This window comes from Rhinatrema bivittatum, chromosome 2, assembly GCF_901001135.1.
Source record: "Rhinatrema bivittatum chromosome 2, aRhiBiv1.1, whole genome shotgun sequence".
Classification (NCBI taxonomy): Eukaryota; Metazoa; Chordata; class Amphibia; order Gymnophiona; family Rhinatrematidae; genus Rhinatrema; species Rhinatrema bivittatum.
Window position 1 is genome coordinate 85,337,887 of NC_042616.1, and position 21,276 is coordinate 85,359,162.

At 40.7% G+C, this 21,276-nt stretch overlaps 1 protein-coding gene across 13 annotated transcripts in view; it reads left to right on the forward strand.

Moving 5' to 3' along the window:
* The window catches only part of LOC115084076 (sodium channel protein type 5 subunit alpha-like), a 1,049,386-nt gene that overhangs the window by 433,537 nt on the left and 594,573 nt on the right, over window positions 1-21,276 (forward strand). For 9 of the 13 annotated variants that reach the window (XM_029588401.1, XM_029588411.1, XM_029588408.1 and 6 more), the window contains exon 13: window positions 19,617-19,752. In XM_029588401.1, coding sequence (XP_029444261.1) covers window positions 19,617-19,752 — 136 coding nt within the window. The remainder of the gene's footprint in view (window positions 1-19,616; window positions 19,753-21,276) is intronic. The other 4 variants (XM_029588409.1, XM_029588402.1, XM_029588406.1 and 1 more) reach the window with 1 other exon arrangement.

Consider the following 21,276-nt stretch of genomic DNA (forward strand, 5'->3'; position numbering starts at 1 on the left):
GCTAGCCGTCCATTGCTCCTACCATGTGACAGGGGCTGGCCAATGGCACCAATAGCTCCTGTCACATGGTAAGGGCAAAGGGTCATCGGTGTCATTTTGTTTACCGGCAGCTGATGGCCCGAGAGCGGGAGATCGCTCCTGGGACTCCTGCTGGACCACCAGGTACTTTAGAAAAGTTTTGGGGGGGTCAGGAGGGTGGGGGATTCTAAATAATGAGATTTAAAGGGTTGGATGGGTTGGGTTTTTTTTCAGCTCCGGTCAGCAGAAAATAATGTGTTCAAAACTGCGAACGAAGATTTCCCGTGGTTTTACTACGAACCCGATATTGGAAACGAGTCTGGTACTGATTCACATCTCTAACGGTTACTACCCTTAACCAATAAGCATTCATACTGTTGATACAACTCCAGTATTGCTCTCTGCTCAAATATTGCTCTCTGCTTTAACGGTAGGGAGGGGAAATAAAAAAGGGGAGTCAGATTCAGACAGCAACCAATTTTAAGATCTGAGAAAAAAAAAACAAGAATGTGGGTAACTTGCTGATGTGGCTGTTCTACCCTTAACCAATAAGCTTGATACTTTTGATGCTACCATAAGCTTGCTGGGCAGACTGGATGGACTGTTTGGTCCTTTTCTGCTGTCATTTCTATGTTTCTATGTGTCTGAATCCGTATGCGTTTGTAAATCAAATCATTGCTCAAGTTCCACTTTAAGCTGTAAAGCAACAGATCTAGCTTCTTCAATAATGACAAATATCAAATCCAAAGAGCATTTGTTTAAAATTTATTTCACTTCTGAACAAATCGGGATTTTTTAATATTCAAATGAGGCTCCTTTGCTATCCGCAAACTCCAAGGTATACGCTGACGTTCAGCTCTAATCAAATGCTTAAAAGGTACTTAAGAACATAAGAACTTAAGAACATATATCCAAACCAGTTTTAGTATTTGGTAGGTTGCAGAAAATAATTTTTGGTAACTGTTAGAAATAACATTGCCAGTTGGCTCCATTTTTTTTCACAACCAACCCCTTTCTTAGAAGCAATAGAGCAATGTTCCTTATGTTATAACAATAAACAAAAGGGGAACAGCTAACAAAATTATTTTTCATAGTAAGCTATATGTATCATACAATTTTTTTTTAAATAAATGTTTAGCGCTGGTATCATATGATCATTTGTTTGCCCAAACTAGGCATGTTCATTTTTAAATATAATCATTTACCTGCCCTTCCACTACCACCTATGGTTGGTTGATAGTGTTGCTGTCTTCTTGAATATCTTATTTTTTTATTTTTTTTTAATAATGCAATTTAGTCTATATTTTGCCTTATTTACCATTGGAATGTGATTATTTCCTGAATTTCAGGAATTACCGTTGTTTGCTTTAAAATGAGAAATAAATATTAGATATAACTTAGTGCAATCTATTTTTTCTTCCCAATTTCAGACAGAAGACACCATAAATAAATAGGTCATTCCCCATGAGTTGAATGTAATGCGTGCACAAAATTTCATAATGGAGAAGCCTTAATTTTTCCTAGTTGTCAACCTTTTATTTTAAGGCAACATACATCATGCACCTCTGTAGAAGTAATTTATGTGATCTGGTGCCCTTGCAACCTCCTAAGCATAGGTAAAACTATACAAAAGCTTAAAATAAGGATACAAGAATATCTTAATTGTATACATCAATTGAAGACAGAAGCATCCTTATTGGAGTGAAGTGCAACATGAAGAGGAGGATTTGAAGTTTTCAGTGTTGGAGCAACCACAGGTTTGATTCCAGAATGGAAATTTCTCACGATTTTTATTACGGAAAGATCAAAGATATATTCATTCTTGGAATACCATCATTCCATTTGGACATAACAAGATAGTGACTGGGCAGCATTTTATTAACTGTCTCTAGTCATTGACTTCTTTAGTGAATCATAAAAGTTCATTTTTATTGTTTAAGATTAGGATTCTCTGATAGTTTGGCATTTAAGGATACATATACAAACCTATTCAGTAATACACAGAGCATAAGAGAGTCAAGAAATCAAATGAGTTTTGGGGCATGGTAAGCGGTGATTGGATGATTTGGGCTTTTAAATCACTGACAGAGCACTTACAGTTTAAAAATTGACACTTTCATTTTAACAGACATTCAAGGAGCCCCTGATGCAGGCAGCAATGTCGGCCGAAACATTCCATTTTTTTCAGGACAGGTTGTTCCAGTCTTGATTTTACGCTAAAGGACCTGACTATCAAATATCTTTACACACTTAAAAACTGGATTTTACACATGTAAGTGCATTTTACCCGTGGAAGTGGGCTTTTGAAAAATGCTACAATACCTGCCATTGAGGTGTCAATAGGTTTTACATAGACAAGTGAACCTTGAATGGGCTTTTGAAAATTACTGCGCTAGCATGTTGCATTTACATGCATAACTCCTTTGAAAGTTACCTCCAATGTGCAGGAACTTGTAGTTCTGATTTCCCTTAGAAAAGCAAGACTACAGATTAATGCATGCAGTGGAGTAAAATCAGGAACATATCAGTCTGTCCTGAAAATCTGGAACAATTTGGCAGTCTTAATTAGGAAGTTAGAAAGTTGATTGGCCAGTATTACGTTTTAGACAGGATGTATTTCTCCGAATCTTTACTTTTAGTAGTGGAGGTGTAGCAAGCAGCTTGCAGATCTGGTGGTGATCTCTTGAAAAGGAATTATGATTAGAATTATCTGCTTTTTTGGGGGGCCAGCCGAGTGGCTTGGTGGCAGAGCTGTGCACCCTCATATGGAGGTCCTGAGTTCAATTTCTAGATCATGTCTTTTGCCTCTTGGGCCAGCCAGGGCTAGATCCTGAAATGGGATTTGTGATATTTATGAATCACAGCATAATACTAGGTGTTAAACACCCCTCATTTTCATAAACTCCTCCCTTTTGGCTAAATGTTAAAAATTTGCATACACATCTCGCCATGTGATAAATAACGCATGCTTTATACCATTATTGCGGGCGATAGGACCCTAACACAATTTGATGAAAGACATTAAAGAGATGCTTTGTACTATGCAAACGTATCCATGTAATACACTAAACTGTGGTGAGTAAATATTCTGAAGACAAATCATTAATTGCATAACCTCTTCCTGTTTCTGCAGAAACAGAGTTTCTCTGGTTCTGCTCTTCCTGCATGTACTCAGTGGGACAATGGAGCCTTTCATTATCTGCTGAATTGAACCTGGCCCTTTGTACAAACACTGAACTCACTTGTGTTGTAATGCAAGGAATGAAAAACAAATTACCGTGTTTTACATCATCCAGCTAAATTAAGTGATGGCTGGAATGGGGAGGATTAGCTGAGACTAATTTACATTGTTTCTTTCATTTGTGTTTTCCTTCCCTGCTGATTTGCTTTACCCGGCTTCAAAGAGGTGTGTGAGTCCATGAGTCGGAGAGGGTGAAGGTTCTTCTTAAATAGATAACACTTCCTCCCAGAGAGCAAGAAAATCATCAAAATAGGAATCAGATTGTGATTTTAGATAATATACAACCCGTATTTTAGTGGTTGACTAATTTTAGCTTTGTTGCTGGTCATTCACAAACTAATATAAGTTACCTAGTTATCAATTAAAAACATTGCAAGTACATTTTCAAAGGGATGCCTATAAATGTAACTTACTATCGTAACAATTTTCAGAAGCCATTTAGCCGCATAAAGTGCCTAAATGCGGGTAATACCTATTGACAATATGGTATATATTGTAGCAATTTTCAAAAGCCCACTTAAACAGGCAAAGTTTTGCGCTGGAGGTGGACTCGTGGCCTGGAGCAGGATTGGTACGGCCCTCTGAGGGATCCCAGAGGGCGCCTGCTGCCAGGAGGCGGAGCACACGAGGAGACAGAGGCTGTCAGGAACTTCACCAATAACGATCCGGGGGCTCCGTGGATTGAGCCCTTGGATTCCCAGACTGCCTGGGCTTAGGTGGGCCTCTGGGGGTCTCCTGGAGAGATGGCGGAGAGGTGTTCCCACCAAGAGAAGAGGTGCGCGGCTGTCAGAGAACAGGCAAGCTAGACCGGAACCAAGAGTACCGGAGACCACGGGTACAAGGCAGGAACTGAAGGTCCTCTGGGTAGGATAGGCAGCGCATAGTGGTCTAGCTTGGAGAAGGCCACGGGTAGCGTCAGAGCAGGTAGGCCTGGTGGTCACAGGAGAAGCGAAGAGAGTGTCCGAATGGAGCGCAAGGGTCAAAGCCAGGGTATCCATCCGAAGTTGGTCAGCCAAAGCAAGGGTCAGTTCCATTTATCAGTCTGAGCGAGGTCAGTGGCAAGCAGAGGTCAGTTCCAGGTATCAGTTCGAGCGTGGTCAGTGGCAAGCAGAGGTCAGTTCCAGGTATCAGTCCAAGCATGGTCAGTGGTGAACAGTTCCAGGCAGCGGTCCAAATGTCAGAGGCAAGCCGAGATCAGTACCGAGTATCAGTCCGAGAAGTTACAACCTGGGTAGCGGAATGTAGAACAGGAATCAGGAACAGATGCTGGAACACAGGAAAGACCATGGGAACACGGGAATGCAGGAGCACTGGAATAAGCACAGGAAGGCAAGAACACTAGAACAAGCACAGGATCAAGGAATGCAGGAACACAGGATGGCAACTAGCTTCACACAAATGTGACGACTCGTTTGCCAATGCGAGGAACTGAGGGAAGGGCCTCGCCTTATATACTGTGCTATGTGACGTCACCGGGAGGCATACGGACCGAGGTTCCCGCCCTGGGCTCTTTAAATGAGGGAGCGCCAGCCACTCGCTTGCCTAGGGGCAGGGCCAAGGACGCTGAGGATGCAGAGCCCCTGCGGGAGCTCCTTGGACAGGCCTGCGATGCTGGAGGAGTATGAGACAGGCGCTGGGGATGCCGAGAACTGGCTGGCATGGCTAGGGAGGATGGGCCGGAGCCCGCGGAGGGAAGCCCGAGGTGAGCAGGCCTGGTCGCGGCTCCAGCACGGCTGGGGCGCACAACAGTACTCCCCTTTCTAGGCCACCCCCTAACCAGTCGTGGCTTCTCTGGATGCTGGAGATGGAAGGCTCAGAGAAGGTTCTTGTCATGGATGTGGTTGGAGGGCTCCCACGAGTTCTCCTCGGGTCTGATGCCCTCCCAAGCCAGAAGGTACTCCCAGCGCCCTCTTCGGCGAACGGGTGGCCTCAGGTTCTGAGGAGAGCTGTGTACGTGGTGGTGGTCTCCGCGAGGGCCAGGATAGGACTAACGACTTGAGCAGTGATACTACCCTTAACAGAAGGATTCTGGGTAGCTTGTATGGAGTGGCAGTTGCTACTAGGGGCGGATTCCGGGTAAAGATCGGCCCGGAGATTTTCCCCAAAACTGGCCCAGAAGATACCCCGTGGTCTGCAGAGCACAGCTCTGTTGTGGCCACGCTCGGCAGACCACATGACCAGAGTGACCGACCCACCGGGGGATGCCCGATTCCCCAATAGGCCAATTCTCCCCTGGTTGCTACTACCCATAACAGAAGGCTTGTGGTAACTTGCATGGAGTGGCAGTTGGTTCTATCCTTAACTAAAGACTTGGGGGTAGCAGCAGTTGCTACTAGCCTCAACAGATAGCTTGGGGGTAGCTTGCATGGAGTGGCAGTTGCTATTATCCTTAACAGAAGGCTTAGGGGTAGCCTGCATGGAGTGGCAGTTGCTAATACCCTTAAAAAATTTGCTGGGTAGCCTGGAATGACCATTTTGGTCTTTATCCACTATGTTACTATATTACTATAAAAGGTAGATATAATTGGCATCACAGAGACCTGATGGAAGGAGGATAACCAATGGGACATTGTGATACGAGGGTACAAATTATATCGCAATGATAGAATGTATCAAATTGGTGGATGGGTGGCACTATATGTTAAAGAGAGCATTGAGTCAAACAGGATAAAAGTTCTGTAGGAAACAAAATACACTGAATAATCTTTATGATTTGAATTCCTTGTGAGAAGGGGACTAGGATAGCAGTGGGAATGTAATACTATTAACCTGGCCAGAATGAAAAACTGACAATGAAATGCTAGCATAAATTAGGGAAGCTAACAAACGGGCCGATACAGTAAAAGTCGCGGGAGAGCCGGCGAGCACCCGCTCTCCCAATGTGCACACAGGCCAGTGTCCTGGGCGCGCGATTCAGTATCGTCCCATATGCAAATGAGGGCCTGAGGTAAAAGGAGGCGCTAGGGCCACTAGCGCGTCCCTAGCGCCATTTTGACAGAAGCAGCGGCTGTCAGCAGGTTTGACAGCCGACGCTCAATTTTACCGGCGTTGATTCTCGAACCCGCTGACAGCCATGGGTTCGGAAAATGGACGCCGGCAAAATTGAGCGTCCGTCTTCCAACCCGCAGGCCACGGGCAGATTTTTAATTTTTTTTTATTTTTGGGGCCTCCGACAATATCGCTATGATATTAAGTCGGAGGGTGTACAGAAAAGCAGTTTTTTTCTGCTTTTCTGTACATTTTCCCTGTGCCGGCTGAAATTAAAATGTGCGTCTTCGCTGCCCATTTTACTTTCTGTATCACACAGGAATGACTAATAGGCCCATCAACACGCATATGCATGTGGTGTGGGCTATTAGTTTCGGGGGGGGGGGGGGGGGTTGGCCACGTGTTTTCCACGCGCAATTACCCCCTACTGTATAAGGGGTAAAAATAACGCGTCAAAAACGCGTGGCCAAACGGGGGTTAACAGTGCGCTCAGCCTGAGCGCACTTTACTGCATCTGCCCGAAAATTAGCAGCATAGTAATAATGGGTGATTTCAATTAACCCTGTATTGACTGTGTAAATGTCACATCAGGACATGCTAAGGAGATAACATTTCTAGATAAATTAAGTGAATTCTTTCTGGAGCAGCTGGTACAAGAACTGACAAGAGGGCTCTGTTTTACACCTAATCCTTATGGAACGTATGATTTGGTTTGAGAGGTAGTGATGTTGGAATCACTTGGCAATAGTGATTCCAACGTGACCAAATTTGATTTAAAAACTGGAAGGAGGACACTAAGGAAATCTGCTGTGATAGCATGTAACTTTCAAAAGGGAGACTATGACAAAATGAGAAAAATGGTTAGAAAAAAACTGAAAGGAGCAACTGCAAAGGTTAAGAGTTTATATCAGGCATGGACGTTGTTTAAAAATACCATCTTAGAAGTCCAGATCAGGTGTATTCTACACATTAAAAAAGGCGAAAGGAAGGCTAAACAACTGTCTGCATGGTTAAAAGATGAAGTATGGGAGACTTTTCTATCCAAAAGAAAATCTATGAAAAAATGGAAAAGGGATCTGAATGAAGAGAACAGGAAACAGCATAAGCATTGGCAAGATAGATGCAAAGCATTGATAAGGAAGGCAAAGGCAGATTTTGAAAAGAAGCTTGCTGTGGAAGCCAAAACTCATAATAAAATCTTCTTCAGGTTTTTGAAGCAAAAAGCCTATGAGGGAGTCAGTTGGACTGAAGGGTAAAAAGAGCTTCGGTCTTTACTGAGGAAGAATTAAGGCAGATACCCAGAGGTGATATTTAAAGGTAACGATTGAGAGGAACTGGAACAAATCTCAGTAAACCTGAAAGATGCAATAGGACAAATTGATAAACTAATGAGTTACAAATCACCTGCACCAGGTGGTATATAGTATATCCCAGGGTGCTGAAAGAACTGAAAAATAAAATTGCAGACCTACTATTAGTAATCTGTAAACTATTATTAAAATCAACTATGGGATTGGAGGGTGGCCAGAATAACCCAGTTTTTAAAAAAGGTTACAGACTGGTAAGCTTAATGTCAGTGCTGAGAAAAATGGTTGAAACTATTATAAAGAACAAAATTGCTGAACATATAATCATAATTTAATGAGACAAAGCCAACATGGATTTAGCCAAGAAAAGTCTTGCCTCACCAATCTGCTACATTTTTTTGAAGGTGTAATAACTATGTGGCTAAAGATAAGCCAGATTTTCAGAAAGTATTTCACAAAGTACCTCATGAGAGACCCTTGAGGAAATTAAAAAGTCATGGGATAGGAGGCAATGTTCTATATTCTAATTTGCCTCTGTATCACTTCATGGAAAGACCACACCTTGAGTATTGTGTGCAATTCTGGTCACCTCATCTCAAAAATGATATAGCGAAATTAGAAAAGGTACAAAGAAGGGCAACCAAAATGATAAAGGGGATGGAATGATTCCCCAATGAGCAAAGGCTAAAGAAGTTGGGGCTCTTCAGCTTTAAGAAGAGAAGGCTATGCTAGAGGTCTATAAAACAATGAGTGGCATGGAACGGGTAAAAGCGAATCGGTCATTTACTCTTTCAAAAAGTACAGAGACTGGGGGACATGCAATGAGTTACTAGGAAATACTTTTAAGACAAATAGGAGAAAATATTTTTTTTTATTCAACACATAATTAAGCTCTGGAATTCATTGCCAGAGGATGTGGTAAAAGCTGTTAGTATATGGACAAGTTCCTGGAAGAAAAGTCCATAAACCATTATTAAGGTAGACTTGGGGAAATCCACTACCTATTCCTGGGATAAGCAGCTTGGAATCTGTCAACCTTTTGGGATTCCGCCAGGTACTTGTGACCTGGATTGGCCACTGTTGGATTCAGCATACTGGGCTTGATGGACCATTGGTCTCACCCAGTATGGCCAATTTTATATAATTTTATGTAAAGTTTAGAATCGCCACTGGATGCAAATGAGTAGACTTCTCCTGGTGCTAACAATATGTAATAAAAGCAAGAGTGGACTCCAGGAGCGCCAGCACTTTATTGAGAATTACAAGAACCAAGGCAGTAAATAAATATTTATTCATTATAATGCACTCTCGAGGTGGGGAAAGGGACAGAAGGGACAACAGAATGACTGTGGTTCCAGCTAAAAGGAGAAAACAAAATAAAGCCAGTAGGAGAGCTAAAATAAATGTTTTTTCATCTACAAGGGGGTCTCATTTAATGTATTGTGGCCATTGTGTTCCTTTAAAATGTGGCTTGCAATGCAGCAGAGGCTGTGCTAATTACAGAATTTGCACGGTTTCCTTACGCAACGTGATACTTTTGTAAAAGCAGAATCACAAAAAGCAGAAAAGCAAAGGGAACTATTTAGAACAAAAAAAAAAGTTCTTCACCTCTGCTGATTTGGTGGTAGTGGAATTGTTTATATTCCTTTCCCTATTTATTTATTGGCGCAGCTTTTTACTTGCGTTTAACACGAGCAGGGTTAGTCAGATGGCGAGGAGGATTTCCCAGTAGCTTTCCTCGTAGCCTTGGTGCTCTAGCCCTGGCACCCCAGCAACTGGTCCTCGTCTGGTGATGCAGACGGGAGGAAGTGCTGTCAATCAGGCCTGGGAATTTGTGCTACTCAGAAAATGTGAGCTGGAGCTCAAGAGCTCTAAATGTCAGGGAGCCCACTGCCTCGCGCATTACAGAAAGAAAAGAAAAAAATCTACCCCACAGAAAAATGTACAGGTGAAATTCTTCAGGGCAGGTATGGAATAAACATGATAATTACCTGATGGTGTCTCTGAGGAGGAAATGTCCCTCTCACGTCACAGCCATTTTCACTGTTTGAATGGTAGTCACTAGAGCATGACTTTCTGTCATGATAAAAAATATTCGCGGTCATGTGTTTTCGGGTATCAGTAATGTTAACAACTAACCTTGGTAAGCAATGAGAGGTGTGAGAGCGCATTGAGTAGCTAAAAGTGTTATCGTTGGATCAGTTAATAACCTTCCATGACTGTTATCTACCGTTCCCTCTAAACTTTCAATGAATTATGATTGTGCTTTCCTTTGGGAATGAAAATGTTATGTTTCTCTTTTTTCTCCAGTGATTCTTGGGGTGATGGGTAATTTAAGTAGATTTGAGCATATTTAAATGAAACAGGTGCTAAGACTGACGTGTGGCCAAGTGTTTTTGGTTTCCTAATTGTAGTTAGAACTGATATCAGAGCAGTGGCATGCTCAGTGAGCCTTCTGTACTCTGATCCAAATGTTGATTACATCAAGGCAAGTTACATTCAGGCAAAGTCGGTATTTCCCTACCCCCAGAGGGCTTACAATCTAAAGGGGGGGGGGGGGGGGGGGGTCATTTGTCATGCGAAAAATGCTGTTTTTTACACGGTCTTACCATGGATATAATGCAAAATATTTCAACTATCTTGCATTAAAGGCGCCCCGCCACGGCACTGCATATATTAAAATGAGCTCATTAATACCCTAAACTATACCAATCAAATAATGTGGCTTGCCGAAAAATTCACAAGCCGTGTTATTTAAATTTAAATTGTTTCCCTTGGATGTTAATGTACTTCCCGAAGCACCTGCTTCTCTGTCTTAAAGGGAACACTGTGCCGAGTCACCCCTCCAAATAGCGACAATCCCTGGGAGTCCAAATAACCCCCCCCACCCTTGTCTCACGCGTCCCCTTAAAGGCAGCCCTTAGTTATACAAATTAAAAAAATAATATTTTAAAAGAATGTTATGCATCCTGAACACCCTTCCCATGTTTAACCTCAAGCTTTGTAACGATCTAACTAGCTACCGATTCTAGCCACGTAGACTTCCCTGTAGACTTTCTGGACAATACTTTCCACCTCCACCTTGGTGCACCAGTCTGGTTGACATGTGAAGTTGTAGTCTGTCAGACAGATCCAGCATTTGTGTTAAGAAGAGTTCTAGTGATCACTGTGTGTGTGCAGCCTGCCAGGCAGGCCCAGGTGCTATTTCATTCTCTTATCTGGTGACCACAATCACTGAACCAATGGCAGGGCAGCTTGAAGACATCACAAGGTGCTTTGGCCTCCCTGACCTCCCTGTTATTATGAAGATTTCAACTGAATGGAACTAATCTTGCCAGTTTGGATTTAGGAAACAAGGATTAAAAACAATAAGGATTCTAGATTTATTTTTATTTTTTCTATACCGACATTCTTGTAGAGATAAAAATCATACCGGTTTACATTTAACTTCAATGGCAAGAATATCAAAGCCACATGAAGAGCAAGACCTATGGGGGAGTGGGAAGCAGGGGATCACTGGATACTCTACTGTCCATGGTAAAAATCTGAATGAAATGGTTTCTGGGGTGAGAGACATGAGGGAAACAGGCAGGCACACTGCCATAGTTATCTTATAAGGACGGTTTCCATTTAGCAGGCTAGGCTAATGAAGACAAGAGCTCCCACTGAAGTGAATGGGAAAGTATGGCAGTAGCAATTGTCCGAGCTGAAGTTACATCTGTTTGAGGTCAGTGCACACACATTTAGTTCAGAGAATTTCTTCTTGGCATATGCTGCTAATTTGGGGAATTCTTGGAACTGTATAAAAGGTACACTTAAATCTCCCAATATTCATCTTGTGCCGACAGAAAACATTTTTAAGTGAGTGGAGTCTTCTGTTTATATGCCATGGGATATCTTTATGAAATTCTGATAAGGATCAGCATAGCAGTATGTTTCTTTTTCTAAAATTCCTGATGGCACTGGCTAAGTAAGAGGAACATTCAGAAATTTATGAGGTCTATCTTCTCAGGAATGAAATAAAAGTCAGAATATGGAAGAAAAATCTTAAAACAGCAGTGCTCCTTACTTGCTTGAAGTATATAATGATCACCTACCCTTGTGGCTATTCAATTCTTTCACTGTCTCATTTCCTAAAATGAATAGGCGCATGCGTTTAATAAAGCGATATGGAGCATGCATTTTTCAGAATGTGCCTATCTGCAGCCATGCTGGTATTTCTGCATCATGGAATCTGGGTTTTAAAGGAAGGACAAAGAGAGAAGCCTGGGGATATCATGAATGCCTTGGGTAGGAACAGAGACAGATGCATGGCAGCTGAGTGTGTTAGCAGAATTGATAAAAAAAAAACCAAAGAAAACTTTTGGAGGTCTATATTTAGACACAGTCCGGATAGCAAAGTTAGCCGGATAAACTTATCTGGCTAACTTTGGAGGCATATTCAACAGTGCAGACACACTATTGTGTTGTGACATCAGGAAAGCAACTTTGTACATTCGAAAAGGGATAATGATGATCATGCATATTGTAATGAAGTTGATATTGTCAAAGTGACACCAGTCTGCTCAAGTGGTGGTGTTCAGGGTCAGAACAGGTTGTGTACAACAGGATCCCAGTTTTCTCCGAGAGAAACATGTTCTGTTTATTTTAATTTGTATTTATTTATTTAAAATCTTTTCTATACCGTCGTTAAGCGGGCGCCATCACAACGGTTCACAATAGAGCACATAACTATATGTTGTATAAAATGTCTAGAATTCTAACAACTAAACAGGTGCCATCAAAATACTGTAACATAGTTTCATAATAAATATTACTTGGTGATTGTTATAAGTCATGTCCAGTTTTCTCTGTCTTAGCTATATGATAAAGTATTACTTAACTCTAATTCTTTGTTTAAATATAAAAAATGAGAAACACACGCATTAAGTAAACGTGTGTGTGTGTGGGAGTTTGACTGACCGCATCCTACATTTCCCTGGGTTCTACTCTCAATTCTCTTTGTGATATGCTTGCTTAAATAGCCATGTTTTTAAACTTTTTCTGAAGGTTTTGATGTTTCTTTGCAATCCTATTTCTAAAGGCATATTGTTCCATATTGAAGGTCCTGCTAGGGATAGGGCCCTATCCCTTACTTGAGTTAGTCTGGCCGTCTTAACTGAGGGAATAGTTAGCAGGGCTTTGTTTGCTGATCTCAGGTTTCTGTGGGGAGTATGTACGCAGAGGGCTGTGTTCAGCCACTCTGCTTTTTCGTCATGTATTAATTTATGTATGGTGCGTAGAGTCTTGTATTGTATTCTTTGTTCAATGGGTAACCAATGCAATTCTATTAAAGTTTCGGTGATATGTTCTCTTTTACTTTTACCAGTTAAAATTCTTGCAACTGTGTTTTGTAGTATCTGTAGTGGTCTTATTGTGGTGTATGGTAGGCCCAGTAGGAGGGCTTTACAGTAGTCAGTACTGGAAAAAATTAAGGCTTGATTGTTATTGAGTGTAATTGGGTTTTCTGAATGATTGCTATGTTTTTTCGTTCTAGATGTAAGAATTCAGTTTTCTCTATATTGATAACTAGTTCCATTTGGTTTAGAAGTTGTTTTATTATATCTAGGTACATGTTGGCTATGTTTAATGTTTTCTCAATTGTGTCATCAATTGGGAGTATTAACTGAATATCGTCGGCATAGATATAGTGTGCAATTCCTAAACCAGCTAGCAGGTGACATAAAGGCAGCATGTATATGTTCAATAGTGTGGCAGATAGGGCAGATCCCTGTGGAACTCCTGTTTGAAGGTTTATTTTCTCTGACATTACGTCTTTGATTTGTACTTGGAAGTATCTGTTATTTAGGTATGAATTAAACCATTTGATTGTTTTGTTGCTTAATCCTATTTCTTATAATCTATTTAGTAGGATGTCATGGTTTACTGTATTGAATGCTGTTGATAGGTCTAGCATTACTAAAATGTACTGTCGAACCCTCTCATGATGTTGTCTGTTAGTGCAAGCAGTAGTATTTCAGTGCTGAAGTGTTTGTGGAAGCCATGTTGTGATGGGTACAGAATATTATTGCTCTCTAAGGGCCGGATTTTAAAAGGGTTTCGCGCATAAGGTATGCACGTAACCCTTTTAAACCCCCCTGCGTGTGCTGAGCCTATTTTGCATCGGCTCGGCGGGGCGCGCAAGCCCCGGGATGCGCGTAAGTCCCGGGGCTTGCAAAAAGGGGCGGTTGGGGGCGTGGCCAGGGGGCGTGGTTTTGGATCTGGGGCATGTTCGAGGGCATGTGGGCGGTCCGGGGGCGTGGCCGAGTGCCCTGACACAGCGGCCTGTGTCGGGTCCTGCCGCGCCAGTGCGCGTAAGTTACTACTGCCTGGAGGCAGTAGTAACTTTTCAGATAAAGGTAGGGGAGTGTCTAGATAGGGCTGGGAGGGTGGGTTAGGTAGGGGAAGGTGCGGGGTGGAGGGAACGGGCAGCGCGCCCAGGGCTCGGTGCGCACAAGTTGCACAAATGTGCACCCCCTTGCGCATGCCGACCCCGGATTTTATAAGATACGCGCGGCTACGCTGTCTTTTAAAATGTGCCCCTAAGTGTTCTGCTAATTGTTTTTGTATGGTTTTTTCTATTAATTTTGCAATTAAGGGTAGGTTTGGTACTGGTCTATAATTGCTCAGGATTAGATGGTTGCTTTTTTTTTTTCTTTAGAATTGGTTTTACTATTGCTCCTTTTAGTGAGTCTGGCATGTTTCCTTCCTTTAGTGATAGGTTAATGATTTTTGTTAAAGTTGGTGAAACTGTTGGCTACTTTTTTTAAGTCTATGGTTGGAATTGTGTCTTGTGCATGTGGGGCGGGGTTTAGTTTTTTTTTTACCATCGATTCAACTTCTATTTCAGATAGTTCGTCGAATGTTTGCCATTGTTTAACATCTCTTTTTTGCATATTGATTTTTTGTTTAGTTATTTTTGGAATCTTTGTTTTTAGATTCGTGATTTTGTCATTAAAGAAAGTAACTATTTCATTACATTTATTTACTGGTAGGCTCTGTGAAGCGTCAGTTTTGTCAGTTGTGAGATTTTTTACTATGGTAAACAGGGCTCTTGGGTTAGCTCCACAATCTTCTGGGAAAGTACGCAAGGATACTTTAGACTGGGATAGAAAATAATGAACATAAAGGAAGTAATCTTCAAAAGGATTTATGCATGTAAACCTGGATGTTAAGCTTGTAAATGGGCTTTTGAAAATTGCTACTTTTACGCACCAACTCTCTTGAAAATTCACTCCATACAGCTGAATTTTCAAAAGGTTTAAGCATGTAAATGGATTTTACTCGTGTAAATGGGCTTTTGAAAACTGCTGTGATATATGCTACTTTTATGCTATAACTCCTTTGAAAATTTACTCCTATATATGGGGTTACATGGTTCTCTTCATGAGGGTTTGTGCTGGGATGACCAGATACAATAGAAGGGAGGAAGGAGTAACAAGCTCAAGCTCACTAAGGGCCTCATTTTCCAAGCCGCTCTCACGCGATAAGGGACCTTTCGCACGCGAAAAGTCCCTTATCGCGTGCAATACCAGGATGGGGGGCGGAGTCGGCCCTGGAAGAGGAGGAGTCGGGGTGTCACCGGGGCCGACTCTGCGCCGACGCCGCGGACAGCGAAAAGGTAAGTGCCTTTTCGCTGCCTATTTCGCTCCCAATAGCTACACCTCCTATGGTGACGCTATTGGGTGCGAAACTGGCAGTGATCGCACCGCAACGGTGCGATGGCTGCTGGCTAGCGCAGGCCCGTCTCCCATTTCGGCCCCCGCCCCTCATCATCTAAAGTATCACAGGCCTGCGAATCTTTAGGAAATGAGGCCCTAAGACTGTTGATTGGGTTTTATCATATTTTTTCTATTAAATCTTAGTCATTAAATTCTTCACCACTCCTTAACCTATATGCAGTCATGCTTTTTTTCTTTTTAACCATCTGTGGCTTGTGACCCATGTGGTATATTTTTGAGTCATCAGTGTATAGCATCCCTTCCCTATTCGACCTTTTGCAATATCATTTGTGAAATATTTAGTTTGCTTTGTGATCAGCTTGGAGTATGGTCCCCTTTTCATCTGTTCTATTCTTAATATTTTCTTTGTTTTTCCTTCATTTTTTAGGTTTTGTCTTGATTCTATTTTTTACTGTATGTTTTCTTTATATTATATATATTGAATATTTTCCATTGTAAAAGGTAGAGCCCCACATAATAATTAAAATAACAATAATAACTGGCCCCAGGCGTGATTCTCTGTCACATCCTTCTGGTAAACGTCCTTTCCTTGGAATAAATTTAGAACAAGTTGTCAAACATCTAAAAGACCTAAAAATGATTTTTAATATTCATGCTGTCCAATCTGTGCCACTTCTCATTTACAATTAGCTGTATCATAGATATTTGTGTTACTAGTATTGATGAATTCTATTTTTGTTTTGCACCCAGTGAAGCACAGGCATTGTGTGTATATATATATATATATATATATATATATATATATATATATATATTGTGAATCATGTTGTGGATGAGTATCTGTCATTTCCTGTTCTAGTTGTCTTATTCCTGGAAATAATGGTATACTTTTTATCTCTAAATTTGTCAATGAGCAGTTTCAGAAACCTTCAATGGCTGTTTCTGAGCTTGAAAAATAAAGATTGGTAATATGTTTTTTTTCTTTAGTAATAGAGAACTGTTTCAAAATTGTCTGATTTCTAATAAAAATATTTTATAGGGAGAAAATGTGTTTCTTCTTTTTATAGCTATGTGATATTCTATATGCAGGGGAGATTTGCCAAATCATGCACTAAAGGCATGTAAAAATGTTACACTAGCATTGCTGATACAGATAGTTTGTCATTCATCCTGTACAGCGACGTGTAGATTGGAATTGTAAAGAAATGCAACTTGGATTCCCCTAAACATTATTGAGGCCCAAGGATTACAGATATTGTTTATTTGTTACTGGGAGAAAAATAGATTGAATCTGTGGCTCTTTGGCCTGTCTTTGAAAACAGTTTGCAAAAAAGAGCACAACCACCATTGTTTCCAACAGGGAAAATTCTGATGACTGTACAACTTTGGTTCAGTCTTGGATACTGGAAACAAAGTCAAGAGGGAAAGGGTATCTGTCTGTCTGAAATTAGATGTTTCATTTAGAACATGAATTTCTTTCATTATGTGAGCTGGGAATAAGCAGAAGGGTTTCTTCCCAGATGCATAAAGAAATTGGGAATACAGGAGTATAGGCACAGATGTTTTATGTAATCATTTTTATGTTATCATTAGACTATTCAATAGAAAATAATGTGTGGCAAACAATATACTGGTCAATATATGTTAGCAAAATTTTTTATTTGTGAATCCATACACATAAGTGGTACATAGTTCCAACTAGCACAAAAGAATTCAACCAAAGTATATTGTTCCCACACATTATTTCTATTGGCTATTTTCTATATATTCTTTCTACACAAAAGCCCTTGTATAAAATCTTGTTTACTTTCCTCACCATTACTATAAGTCTATACCTGTTAGAATTATTGTTACTTGTTCCTATTCACTGCCTGCCAACAAAGCTCCAGCCTTCCTCTATAACTTAACTTTAACTCATCTGCCCTGTAATATTGGGAAGTTTAAAAGGTTTTAAGATGTAATTTCCTTTCATTTTCCACTTGTCTCGCTGTAAACCGATGTGATGTGCAACCGAATGTCGATATAAAAAAGCTATATATGTGTGTGTGTGTGTGTGTGTGTGTGTGTGTGTGTGTGTGTGTTTGTGTGTGCTGTGTACTCCGCCCCTCTCTTTTTTTGCCATCATTAGACTATTTACATCTTCATGGTTTGGAACTTCCGCTATCTTCCATCCGCTGGATGGCACGATAGACCAGGTAATTCTGAGATGATTATTGCAATTTCCAATCAGTAACAGATGAGTGTAGTGCTGTCACCAGACATGGGTTCGGCTAACATGCAGCCTCATTAATAGAATAATGAGCAGATAATATGCAAATTTGTGATTTATCTCCTATATAATGTGTAACACAACAAAGATTTCAGAACTCTTTCTTTCTTTCTCTCTCGCTTGCTGTGCTTTTATAATTACAGCTCTCTCGTATTTGCTGTAACTAACTTGTTCCTAACAATAAAATGTGTATGAAATATTCTATGTAAAATGTCTCCTTGTTGCATCTAAGAAGAGAAGGGGATGCCTGGCATAGGGGTGTTCAAACTGGTCCTACTGGCCCCCCAGCCAGTAGGGTTTTCAGGCTATCCCTAATGAATATGCATGAGATTTATTTGCATGCACTACCTCCTGTGTAGCATAAATGGTATTAAAAAGGACAAGATTTCACATTCTTGTAAAATGCACATTTAATTTCATGGCATTTACCGAAAACCTAAGAATGTTTATTCTTTCAAACCCTTTTACTGAAAACATTTTTGGCCATAAAAAGTTCATTTATGTTAAGGGGCACATTTTAAAATGTACGCGCACGGCGTACATTTATGCGTGCTACCCGGCGCACACAAATGTACGCCCGGTTTATAACATGCGCTCAGCTGCGTGCATGTTATAAAATCAGGGGTCGGCGCGCGCAAGGAGGTGCACATTAGTGCACCTTGCGCACGCCAAGTCCTTGGGGAGACCAGCAGGCTTTCCCCATTCCCTCCCCACCACCTTCCCCTCCCTTCCCCTATCTGTCCCACTCTCCAGCCTGAAATAAAATCCCCCGTACCTTTATCTGACAAGTTATGCCTGCTAGCAGACTGCCGGCGAGCGATCTCCTGGCCCAGCGGCAGTATGGAGGCCTCTGGCCACTCTCTGCCCCGGACCGCCCAATTTTTCAAGGCCCCGGACTTACACGTGTTCCGGGGCTTTACGCACGTCACTGGGCCTTTAAAATCTGCCCCTGAGGCTTTATTGTGTTAAGGAAGGATTAGCTTCCACTAAATGTGTCTGAAACATAAAAATACATAATGATATATAATGGAAGTAGAGTATTTGCAGACAGTTTCCATGTATATTACTCATGTAATAAGATCTTTGGTAAAATTAAAGAAGCATTTAATCACAGCTGACAAAAACTAATTTTTTTTTGGCAGATTAAGTCACTTTGCTATTTGAAATTAATCATTATATCAGCATATCCCACAATCAAGCTCCCCAGGGCTACACTAGACAGAGATAATAATGATCAGCAAATGTATGTAAATCTGGGAAATTAGTGCACCAAAGAGTGCGCCAGTTTTATTTTGTGACTGCAAATGTAATACAGGTAATTTGCACTGAAATTATTCAAAATGTTTTTGAAAACATGCAAAATTCCTTCCTAGTATTCTTTTTTCATAGGGAGGGTAATTTTATATCGGTGTGCAGTGGAATAAAGCCTCATATACCTTTTACACATAGTCTTTACCCCAAATTTTCTGAACAAACCTATGTGCATATGTTTGCGTTCATTATTTACATGTAAGTGCCATGGAATGTATATGCACTCACCCACATAAAGTTACACCTGCTGTATCAAGGGCATAACTTGAACTTATTAAATGAAGAAATATGCCTAGTGCCACCCCTGGAACATCTCTCTCCAGTTAGTGTAAAGTGCATGCATGCTTTTATGTGCACTGAGCCCCGGTCAGTTTTAGTATAGCCATTTCCATGCATAAAGCTAGGTTTTATGGGCATAACTGGCTTTGAAAATTCAGCCAATTGATGATGAACAGCACACTAGGCCTCCTCATGCAAGTACATGGTCTTTCATGTCCATTCCTCAAGAGGGTTTGTGTAGAAGATTAAGTCCAACCCGATGTGGATTGCCTACACTCTACTGTACCTACTACTGTATGTTTTATTAAGGTCAGGAGATAATGTAGTTTATTTTATTTATATTTTATTTTCTCAGTGATATACTGCCCAATTTCACTAAGTGGTTAACAATGAAAACAATTATGCACCTTTGTTTTTGTTCAAAATTCTTAATTAAACTTTGTTTTATGTTTGTTTTTGATTTTTTTTTTTTTACATTTAAGCAGACCTCCCCTACAGACCATGAGACCAGCAAACAACAGTTGTTGACACCATATCTATCGATTGAATACATGGATCAGCCATTCCAAAGACAAAGAGCAGTCAGTGCGGCCAGCGTCCTCACCAATGCCTTGGAGGGTAAGACATCCTTCACTGCTCACTACATCAGATGGCACTTGTATGATCAAGATGTGGTGGGCTAAAGATGCCTCTTTCCTGAGAAGTAATTGCTGGTCCTAGCAATATATTTTTCACTTCTATTGCTACTTTCCTTCTAAATATAGCTTAATATTAAGGAAGTTACACATCCAACTTGGGACCTTTCCTTATTAGAAAATCTGCACTGCAATATTCTTTAGGACAAGGACCAAATTTCACATATGAATGGCTCACCATAACTGCATATTTTTTGTAAAATTGTAATGTTCTCTAATAGAGGCTGCATGGATGTTATGCTATTGTATTTCAAAAAAGTAGCACAATATATAGAATACACAAAAATGTTTCACTTTCTTACTCAAACCAGATGATATGATCTCAGTTTAGAAATAGTTTTACCTGATATAATTTACTGTATTATAGAAGTTGGATTCCAATGCTGTATTTCACCCTCGCTTAATTCAGAAAGATTCTATCGTCCTCTGTATTAGTCTTGCTATTTGGAAGTCGGAGACAATTGGAATTTGACATAGGAAGGGCTCTCCATTCATGTAGATGGCTGGGATGATTCTGTAGAAATGATTCACTAAAAAGACCACTAACAGCATTCACACTCAAAACCTTTTAGGGTTGCATGCTAATCAGCATCTGATTCAGTACGGAAGAAGTGCAGATGAGAACCTTCACTTCATCAAGCATATGTATGTGTGCTAAAAATTAGTGCATACAAAATATCCAAACAGGGTGATAAAGAGATCATTCATTATTGTCAGCCTATTCTCCAGCAAGTGCTAAATGCAGTGGAGGAGTAGTTTATCAGAGTATGAGCCAGGGAAGCAAAGGTTCGCATCCTGCTGCTTCTCCTTGGATAAAGCAACTTGCCAAGGTCCCAAGGAAAATGCTTCAATGCATTTCAATTCTTAATAATGTAGAAAAAAGCCAGGCCATAACCATACTAATATGGCAATGTTGCGAAAATGCCAGACAAGCATTTCAAGCTTTTTTAATTATTACTGGCTAATAATGTGGTTAATAGCGAGTACCAATAAAGTTCCAAAAAGTGTGGGTTTTTTTTTTTTTTTTTCAAAGGCTGTCAACTATGAGAGAGACCAAAATCACAGCATTTTTTGAAAGCAACCACTATAAAATGCAGTAACATTTCTTCTAATTATCCCTGGTTTCATGCAACAGATTTCTTTTTCTGCCATTGTGTTTCTATGTTTCTAAGAAGGATTTAAACCAGTTGGAGTTGATGCAGAGGGCAGCTATTAAAATGATGTGGTCTTTGTTCTAAAGCATATGGGGACAGACTTAAAGATCTAAACATGTATATCTTAGGGGAAATATGAGATAGGGCAAATATGATAGAGAGATTTAAATATCTCAAAGGTTTCAATGGAAAGAAGCTCTAGAAAAAGGGGTCATGGGATGAGGGTGAAAGGGAATAGACCCAGAAGTAATCTTAGGAAATATTTCTTTACAGGAGGTAGGCCTCTTTCAAAA